The sequence below is a fragment of the Octopus sinensis genome, linkage group LG12 (assembly GCF_006345805.1).
Source record: "Octopus sinensis linkage group LG12, ASM634580v1, whole genome shotgun sequence".
Lineage (NCBI taxonomy): Eukaryota > Metazoa > Mollusca > Cephalopoda > Octopoda > Octopodidae > Octopus > Octopus sinensis.
The window spans coordinates 43336631-43350536 of NC_043008.1; the positions used below are offsets into that span (position 1 = coordinate 43336631).

The 13906-nt window shown below is 38.8% G+C and overlaps 1 protein-coding gene across 1 annotated transcript in view; it reads left to right on the top strand.

Moving 5' to 3' along the window:
- Positions 1 to 248: 248 nt before the first annotated feature.
- LOC115217896 (peptidyl-prolyl cis-trans isomerase H) overlaps positions 249 to 13906 on the top strand; it is a 16403-nt gene continuing 2745 nt past the window's right edge. Inside the window, exons 1-5 of the mRNA XM_029787614.2 lie at positions 249 to 361; positions 7034 to 7098; positions 8232 to 8300; positions 9106 to 9148; positions 10305 to 10397. Coding sequence (XP_029643474.2) covers positions 302 to 361; positions 7034 to 7098; positions 8232 to 8300; positions 9106 to 9148; positions 10305 to 10397 — 330 coding nt within the window. The 5' untranslated portion in view covers positions 249 to 301. The remainder of the gene's footprint in view (positions 362 to 7033; positions 7099 to 8231; positions 8301 to 9105; positions 9149 to 10304; positions 10398 to 13906) is intronic.

Sequence of the window (13906 nt, forward strand, 5' to 3'; positions counted from 1 at the left end):
AACAAAGTAAATAAAACACAAAAACACAAAGTAAGGATCGACTCGTACCCCTATTTTTATTTTTGGAAGAAAAAAAAGATAAATAATAAATGAGTGGAAATTGAACCGGTGTGTATGCGCGCGCGCGCGCGCGTGTGTGTGTGTGTGTGTGTGTGTGTGTGTGTTACCCATGGATACATTAGAAACATTAGAACAGTCTAACTCTCCTCACAACGGTATTGTTCGTGTTACGCTCTTCTGTCAAAATTTCCTAAGTCAACAAGAGTGATCTCCCTTGTCGGTTTAATTCAAATATTTAAAAATGACGGCTTCCAACCCCGCGAACCCGGTTGTCTTCTTCGACATCACAATAGGAACCACGGTGAGTAGGGAAAAACTAAACCAATCCACTATTTCTCGTCCCCTGGGTCGTCTGCCTATCGTATTTAGCAAGTTATTTATATGTATATCTTCATCGTAGATTACCGGCGAAGCGTTTCAGAAACCGGTCGAATGAATGAAGAGAAAATGGACAAAAGTAATACATGAGGCAGTTTTATAATAATAATAACAATAATTGTGTACAGTGCTCAGGTGCACTACAACTCATCTAAAGTGTATATATAATCAGGTGTAGTTTCGGCGGATTTCGGAAAGCATGAGGGCCTTAAAGGATGCAGTGTCATGGCAGTCAACAACTGACGCATGGTCTGAGTTATTGTGTAGTGTAACTTTAAAGGATTTTGTTGTGAACTGCAATTCTATATATATATACGTGTGTGTGTGTGTGTTTATGCATATTTTTGGTGAACAACATGTATCTGTTTCTTTACTACCTACAAGGGGCTAAACACAGAGGGGACAAACAAGGACAGACAAAGAGATTAAATCGATTACATCAACCCTTAATTTATCCATCCCGAAAGAATCAAAGGCAAAGTCGACCTCGGCGTAATTTGAACTCCGGCAGACGAAATACTGCTAAGCATTTCGTCCGGCGTGCTAACGATTCTGCCAACACGCTGCCTTATATTTTTGGTAAACTACATGTACCAACATCCTGCTGGGTCTCCGAGATCCTTGACACGGCTCTTGGACTTCCTTCACTTTAAGTTTCTCTGTCGTTTGTCCTCTCTGTAACTTCGATCTATTAATATAAACATCTTATTTATTAATTCTTAAATATTCATCGTCTGAAAATCTTTGTTTTCTTCCTGTTTACATGGAAACACAAATATAGAAGTCGTGTATGAAACCCAGCTGTTATATTTCATTTCTTTATCCGCGTAATTGTCTCTACTTACGTATATGTGGGTGTTTGTGATAGTAATTTTTTTATAAGTCAAAGCAATGCAATTCATAAAAATAAGACATGCTGATAGTTTCACTAGGGCATTATTATTATTATTGTTATGCTCTGAGTTCTATTTTCATGTTTTCGGGGTCGATAAATTAAGTACTAGTTATGTACTGGGGTCAATGTGATCGATTCCCCCCCCAAAAAAAATTTCGGGCCTTGTGCCTAGAGTAGAAAAGATTATTATTATACTCTGATTTCTATTTTCATATTTTGGGAGGTTGATAAATTAAGTACCAGTTGCGTGCTGGGGTTGATGTAATTGGTTGGCCCCCTTCCCCAAAATTTCGGGTTTGTGCCTAGAGTAGAAAAGATTATTATTATTATTATTATTTCGATTGCATTTTATAACTTCACATTTTTATGCTTTTCAAGCAGTTGCTGATTGCCCGAAACTCGATAAATCCTGAAACCAGTTTTTATACCTGTAATTTATACCTTAAAAAACATTGATTACCAAATAAATCTATAAACCAGCTTCATACTCTGTGCCTTTGAATATGTTTAGACCAGGGGTCACCAGACTATGGCCTGTGAAGTCAGTTCATCCAGAATGCTGTCACACTGTATTTCTTGTGAGTACCTGCAATGAGAGTTCATTTGCCTCTGGTATGGCATCAGTGTTTGGAACATCTTGTGTCTGTGAGTCAGCATTTAAAAAAATGAAGAATCTGAAGTCAGCCCATCGAACGGGGTTGACTGAGGAACATTTGAAAGCAATTCTCGGGGTTGGATGCAGCAATTCCAGAGCAAATATTGATGATATCTTAAAAGCTAAACACCAGTTTCACAAATCTCACCAACCTTTTTTGCTGCTTAGTTTGTGAGATTCGGATAAATTATTGCTAACGTCGCCTTCTTTGATAACTTTTTGGTAAATAAATATGCTGGTTGTCTTTATTTTTTCTGTATTCACTGTATTGTATTGAAGAAAACGGTTGTTCGGCCTGCAATCATCATTCTCTCTGTTATCTGGCCTATTGTGAAACAAGTTTGGTGACCCTGGTTTAGATTAAGAGATCTCTCACTTGACAACAGGAAGGGCATCTGGTTGTAAAAACAGTGTCTCAATACTATACTTGTCTAACCCATGCTAACGTAGAAAAATGGACATAAAATATATGAGTGAATGTAGGTGATGATGGCTATGTATTTAAAAAGTTTGCTCATGTAAGCTTGTGGTTTTGAGTTCAGATCTGTAGTAAATCCTTTCTGTTTCAGGCTAGGACTATAGAAAACCCTTGCTCACAGTGTAGGACATCATGGTCCAAGTTTTTCTATAATCCTGACCAAACCAATGAGTTGTGAATAAAATTTGTCAGATGGAAACTACATATATTAGTCAATCACATTGTACAGTAAGATCCATGAAGGTAGCGTCCGAGAGGTATAAAATTCCGATGTTGATCCAGGTGGAGTGGTGGTGAAGTAGAGGAGACAAAGGTTGAAGAGAGGAGGAAGTTCAGTTAAATAGGATCAAATTGGGGTGACCACATGAGCCTATATTATATGGGGTTCGAAAATGTACAAAAGAAAAAGATGGGGTGGGGAGAACAACAAACAAGGTTCTATTAGTTTGGAAGAGCCTTGAGTGTTTTGAGCCTCGGGCTCAAAGCATTCAAGATTTCCTTTTTTTTCCTGAATATCAAACTAATACACCATGTTTATTGTTCTCCCCCACCCCATCTCTGTCTTTTGTAGTTTATACAGTTTTGAACCACACACACAGATATATATTATTGTATCTGGGGAGGGTCATTCTCTTTTAGGGCCTTATTAATTAACACACTCACTGGTTCAATTTCCGTTCATTTACTTATTTATTTTTTCTAAAATTTTCATTGCATTTTAGTAAAAAATGAATATGTAAATGAGTAGAAATCGAACCTGTGAGTGTGTTAAGTAACAAGGCACTGAAAGAAAATGACTTTCCCCAGACAATACACGAATTCACACAAATAATCTTGTAAACCAAATACAAAAACGAAATATATATATATAATGTGGGTGGGTCTTTATGTTCAGCAAGTGGCATTAGTTTGCTTCCATCCCCATGGCATGGCCAAAAGTATCTGACAGAATAGGTACCAGGCTTTTAAACTTAATCAGCTAAACCATCACACCACCTTTACTCCCCACCATTTAGTCCCCCTGACTCATCCATCTTTCCACCTCTTGGTGGGGGCTTAAGTTGGGGCAGGGAGAGGGATGGAGATGAGGGGGGGAGCAGCAGGATAGTGTAATGAGGATGCAGTTGACAAAGGGAAGATGAGAGATAGAGATGGATAGATAGAGTGATGATGTGTGGTTGGGCAGGTTGCAGGAGTGGGGAGGAGAGATAATATGGTGGTCTGGTGGGGGCAGATGATAAATGTAATGTGTGAGTGGAAAGAACAAAACTGGGGGAGAAGTGCTTAGCTAAAAGGAAGCCACTGTATTTAGCTTTCGGCTGTGTGTAGAATGCTTTTGACAGGGTCCCTTGCTCTGTAATCTGGGGCATCTCTAAGGAATTAATATCAAAGAATTGCTTGTGGAAGCCATAAAGCCATGTACAGAGATGTTGTCAGGTGAAGGATAACAGTGAACATAGTGATGAATCTAAGTGTTCAGATAGGAGTTCTCCGGGGCTCAGTTATCAATCCCCTCCTATTCGTCATAGTTTTGTAGGCCATGACAGACGAGTTTAAGACTCGTTACTCCTGGGAACTCTTTTATGCTGATGACCTCATTATTATAACTGAATCTGCAGCAGAATTTTAAGAAAGAAACTTGAGGTGTGGAAGCGAAGCCTGGAATGAAAGGATCTCTAAATAGGAAAACAGGCAAGTGTCTGCTTCCATCAAGGAAATAGCTTTGAAGAAGAAGGGGGCAGAAATTCTGAAAGATGTAAAGTGTATGCAATGCAAACTATACACATAGAAAAGGAACAGTTGTATTCCAGGAAGATTAACAGAAAAAGTAGACTTTGTAAATGGCAGGTGCACAGGAGCAATAAACTCTAACAACACAGGTGAGATAAACTTTCTCAATTGCCCCCAAAGTGTCCTTAGATGTAGTCGGTAGTTCCTGTTACCTGGATGACCCAATTAGCAGGTGAGGAGGATGTTCTGAAAACATGGTTGCTGGAACAACAGCAGGCTGGAAATAGCTGTTGTGAAGGAGATATTTTGTGAGGTACTTTATGCCAATCAGTCAGTGGGGGTGGCCCTTATGTGGATGTGGTCTAAGATGCCAGTGTGTGCAACAGCAGCAGCAGCATATTAATTTTGAAAGCTAAATTCTATTGTGGGTCTGACCTGAACTTTGTCAAATGTCCGTTATAATTATCACAGTTTCACAATGCTATTATGTTAAACTATCGTATGTCCAAATTTGACCAAATAGGTTTTTTCCAATATTTATTTTTGCTTGCAATAACCGATTCTTTTGGTCAAAGTATCGTATCTCCAGCTGTTTCAGATGCCAAGGTATCAAAAATTGTCAAAGTGTAGAACAACAGTTTTGCTTAGGAAATTGTGACTTACGATACTTTCGCATTATAGCAACGATATATATATATATTTACTCAAAGGAATTCCAACTCTGTCTGTTTTTTATGTTTTATTTATATTCTTTATAATATTAATATAGAATATATAGTAAGAAACAAATGAACATAAAGTGTTGATTGTCTTATTGAATAAATGAAATATTGGAAATAAAATATTAAATGTCTATTCTCATTGAACAAGTATGCTTTCTTGCATTTAAGCATTCATCAGGTTTAGATTGTGACAGGAACGCTTCGACAGTCGAAGCGTTATTCTATATCCTGTATTAATATATTTTATATCCTATATTAATATTATAAGATTATCAATAAAACATAAAAAACAGAGTTGGAATTTCTTTGAATAATATATTCTTCTATACACAATCATACACCTTTATATACATATATATATATATGGATATATACTTCAAAACGGTGTCATTTAGTGGAGCGACCCTATGATAATCGGATCTAATGAGAGAGCAGTTTATTAGACCCTATAAAGGGTTTAATGTTTTATTGACTGCGGTCGGTTCTACGTTCAGGGGACATAAGTGCAGTATGTTATTTGTTACTTGAGTGACTGAATTGTCTCCCTTAAACATGACCGCGCATTCAATTTCTTCTATCTGTCTTTCATATTTCCCTTCCACAATAATCGTAACAACCCATTAATAAACCCTCAGAAAACTATTAGCACATCCAGGAGGAAGCTTCAACATGGTCGCTCGATATGCTGGAAATAGGAGCTATGTGTTCCTTAATTCACACTCCACATTCTGTCATACAGAAAGAAGGACACATTCGACAGAGTAGTGATAGGTCTTTACTCTTTTACATGTTTTAGTCATTTTGACTGCGACCATGCTGGAGCACCGCCTTTAGTCGAGCAAATCGACCCCAGCACTTATTCTTTGTAAGCCTAGTACTTATTCTATCGGTCTCTTTTGCCGAACCGCTAAGTTACGGGGACGCAAACACACCAGCGGCGGTTGTCAAGCGATGTTGGAGGGACGAACACAGACACACAAACATATATATACGACGGGCTTCTTTCAGTTTCCGTCTGCCAAATCTACTCACAAGGCTTTGTTTGGCCCAAGGCTATAGTAGAAGACAGTTGCCCCAGGTGCCACGCAGTGGGACTGAACCCGGAACCATGTCATTGGGAAGCAAGCTACATACCACACAGCCACTCCTGGAACATCTTTGATCATAGATTTTCCACGACCAAGCTGACCTTGGGTTAATCAACGACATGTTGCTGTTTAGCCCCAGGCTAGGTCTGATCAACCACACCTTTGATCAAAGCTGATCTAACCACAAGCATTCTCTCTTTAGGGCTCTATCTTCAAATACTCATTACTTTTCAACTTCTCTTGTCACTACAGTTTTAATTGGCTGTTGTTTCTAGCACACAAAACGACCGCATGGAAGCTTTTCTTGCCACATCTCTTATAAAACATAATGTCCAATTCCGCTGGATCAGGTAAAAAGTATTATAATCCCAGTTTGTCCGATTTAGACATACACAGTACAGTTCTTGTAAAACAGCTTCCTGAAAAGTTCTTGTTGGAATTCAAACCCCTCCAAGAATAATCTCATCATCATCATCATCGTTTAACGTCCGTTTTCCATGCTGGCATGGGTTGAACAATTTGACTGAGGACTGGCGAACCAGATGGCTGCACCAGGCTCCAGTCTTGATCTGGCAGTGTTTCTACAGCTGGATGCCCTTCCTAACGCCAACCACTCCGAGAGTGTAATGGGTGCTTTTACGTGCCACCGGCACGGGGCCAGTCAAGCGGTACAGGCAACGACCTCGCTTGAATCTTTTTACACATGCGACCGGCACAGGTGCCATTAAGGTGATGCTGGAGTCTTTTTTGTGCCACCAGCATGGAGGCCAGATAGCCAATCTCAATAACCATTTTTACTTTTCTCTCTTCCTACTGTGGTCTGAACAAAATCTCTGATTTACATTAGATTCGGTTGCAGTGCTTTGAGTGAGTTGCTTAATCCAAAACTGGATGCCCTTGGGTGTCCTTAGCAGAGTTTACTCTTTTCGAAGCATTTCGACCAAACTCATTGTTCCTTTACGCAAATACAGAAGACATGGAACCAACACTTTCGGCTAATCTGCCATAGTTTATTTGTTATTTCAGGAAGTTGGACGAATCAAATTTGAACTCTTTGCTGAAGGTGTTCCCAGAACAGCTGAGAATTTCAGGTAAAAGCCACTCTTTAGTTTTATAAAACATTTCTTTATTGTTGCACCTATGTTCTTCCATACTTACTTGGTTCGGATTTTTTTGGGGGTTTTGCTTTTCCTTTTCCCATGTATTTTGTTTGTTTCTAACTGAATGTATTTTCTGATGTTAACTTCTCAACTGTTTTTGTTTTTTAGTCATTTCAGCAATTTTGGGGACTTTATTTTATGTAATCCATGGTAGACATGTTCAAGTGAAGTTATCGTTGGGGTGGTTTAATGAACTTGTTGAAGCCAGCATTCAGTTTAATGTGGGACTGGGAGGTTATTGTAACTAATGTGGTTGATAGAAGATGAGTAGTCGAGCGGGGGGGGGGGATTGATTAGCAAAGAAGGAGCTACAGTGGGATGTGAGCCTTGTGCAGAAGGATTGGACAAAGTGGTTGTGAGAAAGAAATAAGATACATCGAAGGTGTGGGGAGGAAGAGAGTCTGGTACATCGAGTTGAAGAACATAGGCACAGGCATGGCAATGTGGTAAGAAGCTTGCTTCCCAATCCTACTGCAACAACACGGGTCCCAGTTGATCCGATCAATGAAACAGCCTGCTTGTGAAATTAACGTGCAAGTGGCTGAGCACTCCACAGACACGTGTACCTTAACGTAGTTCTCGGGGAGATTCAGCATGACACAGAGTGTGACAAGGCTGGCTCCTTTGAAATACAACAGAAACAGGAAGAAAGAGCGAAAGAAAGTTGTGAAAGAGTACAACAGGGTTCACCACCACCCCCTGTGGAGCTTGGGGAGCTTTAGGTGTTTTTGTTCAATAAACACTCACAATGCCCGGTCTGAGAATTGAAACTATGGTCCTATGACCGCAAGTCCGCTGCCCTACCCACAGGGCCATTGTGCCTCTACATTTATTAATACGTATATTAAGAAATAAAATAATAAATTTAAGCAATACAGTAACAATAAAATAAACATGTTAACAAACAAAACTAATAAGTGAGTCATGAATTCTGGCCCCACCCTGTACGATTCTAACAGTGGAATCTTATGGGGGAAGCCCCAAGGGTTTTCTGGACCCTAGTTGATAACCTGAGCATCACTGATGTAGTTTCTGTCTTTGATGCTGTATTTTGTATGTTCCAGGCAATTCTGTACGGGTGAATATAGAAAAGATGGAGTCCCTGTCGGTTACAAAGGTTCAACGTTTCACAGGTGAGTAGTCTTTTTCCATACCTTTCCCCATCCGTTTTATTTATTTACCTTTTTCGTAATTGAAACAAGGGCCGGGTATTTCAAAAAAAATATGGCAACAGAAAGATTAACATAGAGTTTTAACCTTGCTGTGAAATCATCATCATCATTTAATGTTCATTGTCCATGCTGGCATGGGCTGGATGGTATGACCAAGGCTGGCAAGCTGCACCAGACTCCAGTCTGGTTTGGTGTGGTTTCTACGGTTGGATGCCCTTCCTAACGCCAACCACTCTGAGAGTGTGATGGGTGCTTTTACGTGCCATTTGCGTGATGCCAGTGTCTGTCACAACTGTGATTTTTAGTTGGCTTGAAGGGTTCTTCTCATCAAACCTGATAAATGTAGGCAAATAATTTTGTATGGATATGAGAAAATTACCAAAAACAAAACAAAGCACCCTACGAAGACCCATTGTGTTATAACACTGTCAATGAATGAATTAATTTCTCCATATGTGTTATGCAAATTAGACTCTCCAGTTTAGCTGAGTTCTAGCTTCTAGATATTATAACTGGCCTATAAGTTACTGATCTCTCTCTATGATATACACTTCTGATGAAGATCTAAGAAAACTAGAAACCAGTCATATCACTGCCATTTTTTTTTTTACTTACCAGCAAACAACTGATAAAATCTGTGACATAATCCCTTCGATTACTTTACACAGTTGGGGCTGAACTTGTATGTTAGGAAAAGGAGATACCTTATATTTCAAACAAAAGAAAAAAAAAGAAAATAAAATAATTTTATTTTGTCTCCTTTCAGGGTTATCAAAGATTTCATGGTCCAAGGAGGAGATTTTGTTAATGTAAGTTTCAGTAACTTTTTCATTTCTCTTGCCCATGTCTCTTCCCAAACTTACTTTTTCTTCTTACCGGAATTTGAGCTCAGAGCTCGAAGACAGATGAAATGTCACTAACCATTTTGCCGAGTGTGCTAACAGTTCTGCCAGCACGTTGCCTTATTCTTTTATTTGTTTCAGTCATTTGACTGTGGCCATGCTGGAGCACCAGCGTTAGTCGAAAATATTAACCCCAGGATGTATTCTTTGTTATGCCTTGTACTTATCCGATCAGTCTCTTTAGCCGAACTGCTAAGTTACAGGGATGTAAGAACATGGTAACATTAGTTGTCAAGTGATGATGGGGGGTCAACCACAGACACATTGACACACACACACACATATATAGGGGAATTCACAAAAAAACCCCAAAAAAGATGAAGACAGGTGGTGTAGACAACAAACAGATGTATTAGTATAACGCTCGGGAAGTGAAAAAGTCTTTAACGGTTCGAGCCTACGCTCTTCTACAGAAAGGAACACAGGAAAAAACAGGGAGAGAAGATAAAGAATGTGTAGTGGCTAGCGATCTATCATGGCGAATGCCAGACAGAGGGGTCACACAGGAGAGCTAGGAAGAAGGGGAGATAATAAAGTAGTGGTGATCCCAAAAAGGTGTATGTGCGTGTGTATAAGAGAGCATGTATGTGCATGTGGAAAGGGGCTGGTGACCTTGACGTGTGCATGTGTGGATGTGGGGCAGGATAGTGGTCAGTGCTAGTGTGTGAATGATGGTGTGATGTCATGTGGTGTTGTGTGGTGTATGGTGTAGTGGTGTGGTATATATATATATATATATATATACATATATATATATGACGGGCTTCTTTCAGTTTCCATCTATCGGATGGCCTGAGGTTATAGTAGAAGACACTTGCCCAAGGTGCCATGCAGTGGGATTGAACTTAGAACCATATGGTTGGTAAGCAAGCTACTTACCACACAGCCACTCCTGATCGCTATAAACAAATCATTTGTGTAGGTCGCTTAGCGACAAAGCCAAACACTAATCCGTCGTCTTTGGTGGGAGAATTCATCATCCTGGTTATAATTCTTCCCAAAATCATCCCCCGCCTCTCTTCTCTTACCTGCCTCCTTGTATTCTCTGTTTCTCTGATTTTAGGGTGATGGTACAGGTGTGATGAGTATATTTGGTAATGTGTTTGCTGATGAAAACTTCACCTTAAAACACACCGGCCCTGGAATCCTATCCATGGTAAGTAGAGTTTCACACACACACACACACACACACTCGTCTCTAATCTACATTGAATATTTTTTTTTCTTGATGCTTTATTGTTGTTGTAGTAAAGACTGCCAACATAACATGGCACTCATGGTTTAGGACGAATGTTGCTGTAATTTAGCCCCAGGAGACATCATCTCCAGCTGGCTATACGACATGATCTGTGTTCTTATATTTTAGAACAAGGACACAAATCGTGTCGTATAAGGTCGAACAAGGACACAGATCATGTCACATAGCCAGCTGGAGACGATGTCTCCTGAGGCTAAATTACAGCAACATTCATCCTAAACCAGGACTGCCATGTTATGTCGGCAAACAATCTTTACTCAAAAGTACTGTTGTTGAATATCTTTCGTTGTGAGATTTAAAAATAGTAATTTTCTACTTTGTTGTTGTTCTCTACAGTCAAAGGTTAACCAGCCATGACTGCTTTGTTGTCCCTGCTATTTGAGCATGGTGTATCTAGGAATACACTACTCATTGTGTCTTCTCCTTTCAAGACAGTATGGTGTAATTTGTGGGTGATTTTTCCTGTTATTTCTGGCAGCTCAAGCGACCACATATTGGACCCTTGTTTACTGGTTTTGTTTGAATGTTCCTAGATTTCCAGCAAATGTGACAAGCAGTTTATTAGTAGCATTTTTATGTTTAACAAGATTTGATTTTGATTGTACAGAAGATCAAATTGTGCCATTGGTGGCACTTGTGAACCCACAACAATACGTGTAGTGAGGTGTCAGGGGAGAGAACACCATTTCTGGGATGGTGCTTTATCTATCGTTAGCATACGATGTTAAGACAGGGGAAACAAACATGCATACATACATCATCATCATCATCATCATCGTTTAACATACATATATATATATATATATAGCACTCTGTACAGTGGTTGTCATTTGGAAGGGCATTGAGCTGAAAAGACCATATCAAAACAGACATTGGGAGTGCAGTCACTAGATTGCCAGGTCCTGTTGAACCTCCAACCCATGCCAGCTTGGAAAATAGACCTTAAATGGTGGTTATTGTGCTTATAAATATATCATCATCATCATCATCATTTAATGTCCATTTTCCATCCTGGCATGGGTTGGATGGTTTGTCTGGCAAAGCCAGGAGCCACACCAGGTACTGTTGTCTGTTTTGGCATGCTTTTTCTACAGCTCAGTGCCATTCCTATTTCTTTACTACCCACAAGGGACTAAACACAGAGAGGACAAACAAGGACAGACAAACTGATTAAGTCGATTATATCGACCCCAGTGCGTAACTGGTACTTATTTAATTGACCCAAAAAGGACGAAAGGCAAAGTCGACCTAAGCTGAATTTGAACTCAGAGCGTAGCGGCAGACGAAATACCGCTCAGCATTTTGCTTGGCGTGCTAACGTTTCTGCCAGCTCGCCACCTTCTCAGTGCCATTCCTAATGCCACCCACTTCATAAAGTATACTGGGTGCTTTTAATATGACATCATGATCAGTGCCTTTTTAGGTGGCATCAGCACCAACAAGGCCATTGCAAGATGTATACATACATACACACACATATATGTGTGTGTGTGTGTGTATACACAAATATTCTATAATTATAAATATAATTATAATCAGGGGTCAGCTAATTGCTTCACCTGCACCAAATTTAGAAATAGGAGTTAAAATGACGTTTCTACTACCATAAAAGATCTCCCAGACAGTAACACTCATTTTTACGTAGGCAAAAAGAAAAAGAATAATGAATATTACTGTCTGGGAGATCTTTTATGGTAATAGAAAAGGTATTTAGCTCCTATTTCTAAATTTGGTGCTTGGCGAAGCAATTAGCTGACCACTGATTATAATTATATTTATAATTATAGAATATTTGTATAATCTTACCTAAAAAGGTTATTTTAACGTACCAAACCACTTGGTAAAATTATTAATTTATTAATTTTACCCTTTTATTATTATTGATATATATGTGTGTATGTATGTATATGTGTGTATATCTGTATGCGTGTTTATGGGTGTGTGGTTAAAGCGGTTGTTTCTAAATGACACAGTTTTGGGTTCAGTCCCACTGTACTGTGCCTTACACAGGTGTTATAGCCCTGGGTAACCAAAGCCCTCTGAGGAAAGCAGAAAGAATTCATCTCCAAGGATAGGAAAAGGAGTCACTCAGTGAATGAAGATGTATTTAACAGGTTCAGCAGCAGCCATTCAGTTGTATTGAGAGTTCTGTGTTGCAGTTGTTTAGCCCTAGGTCAACCCTTAACCAGTAGATTCCAAACAAGGCCATTCCAGCCTTGACCATCCCATATGCCTGATGTTGTCTTGTACTGTATTACCCATGTCTGTATCTTGGAGAGGAACTGAAAAGTTCCAGAGTCTTAGATTTTCTCTGACAGACAGAAGAATCTATTCACACACACACCTGTCTTTTTTTCTCTGTGTATTTCAATTAAATCTGATATTCTTCTGCATTAAGATATTAAATCAATCATTTTCCTCTCTTTATCCGTCTGGCTTCTCTGTTTGTGTTTGTAGGTCTGTGTAAATATCCACACACACATGCACACATACACTGACTACACAAATACACACACACACACACGTGACAGCCAGTGCTTGTCATTGGCACTGACAGTTTCATCAATGCCAACTGTGTATGCATATGTATGTGTATATATTTTTATTTGTCACATTATGTGTATATATATGTGCGTGTGTGTGCGTATGTATACATACATATATATATATATATATATATATATATATATATATATATAGATAGATATATAGATATGTATATATTATATGTATATACATATTTATGTATATATATGTATATAATATTATATTTCAATTATATACTCAGTATTTTTTTTTCTTTTATTCATTAATCTGACAATAAAAATAATTCTTTTTTTCCCCAAATGAAATTGTGAAAGTGAGATTATATTTTACTTTGCTTAACGTGTGTGTGTGTGAGTGTGTGTGTGAATGTGTGTGTGCACATGTACTCATACATATATACATATATATACATATGTAGATATACTTACATGTAGATGTATTTATATCTATACATGGCTGCGAATCACAGCATTGAGCACAAATTTACATTACTATTAAAGCTGTTATGTGTGTGTGTCTGTGTGTCTGTAATGTGGATTATCTGTAATCAAGACTTGTTTTTTTGTCTGTTTTACCTGCATTTAGGTGTAGGCATGGCTGTGTGGTTATGAACTTTGCTTCGTAACCATATGTTCCTTAGGTTCAATCCCACTCTGCAACAGCTCTTAGGCAAGTTTCTTCTTCCAGAGCCTTGATCAAACGAAAGCCTTGTGAGTGACTTTGATTGGCAGAAACTACTGAAACAAACATTTGTTACACATGCATACACACACACATAATACATACGCATACATATGTATTTTTGTCTTGTATGGTTTAGTGTGGTAGATGCATTTATGCCTCTTTGTCTTGGCATCCCA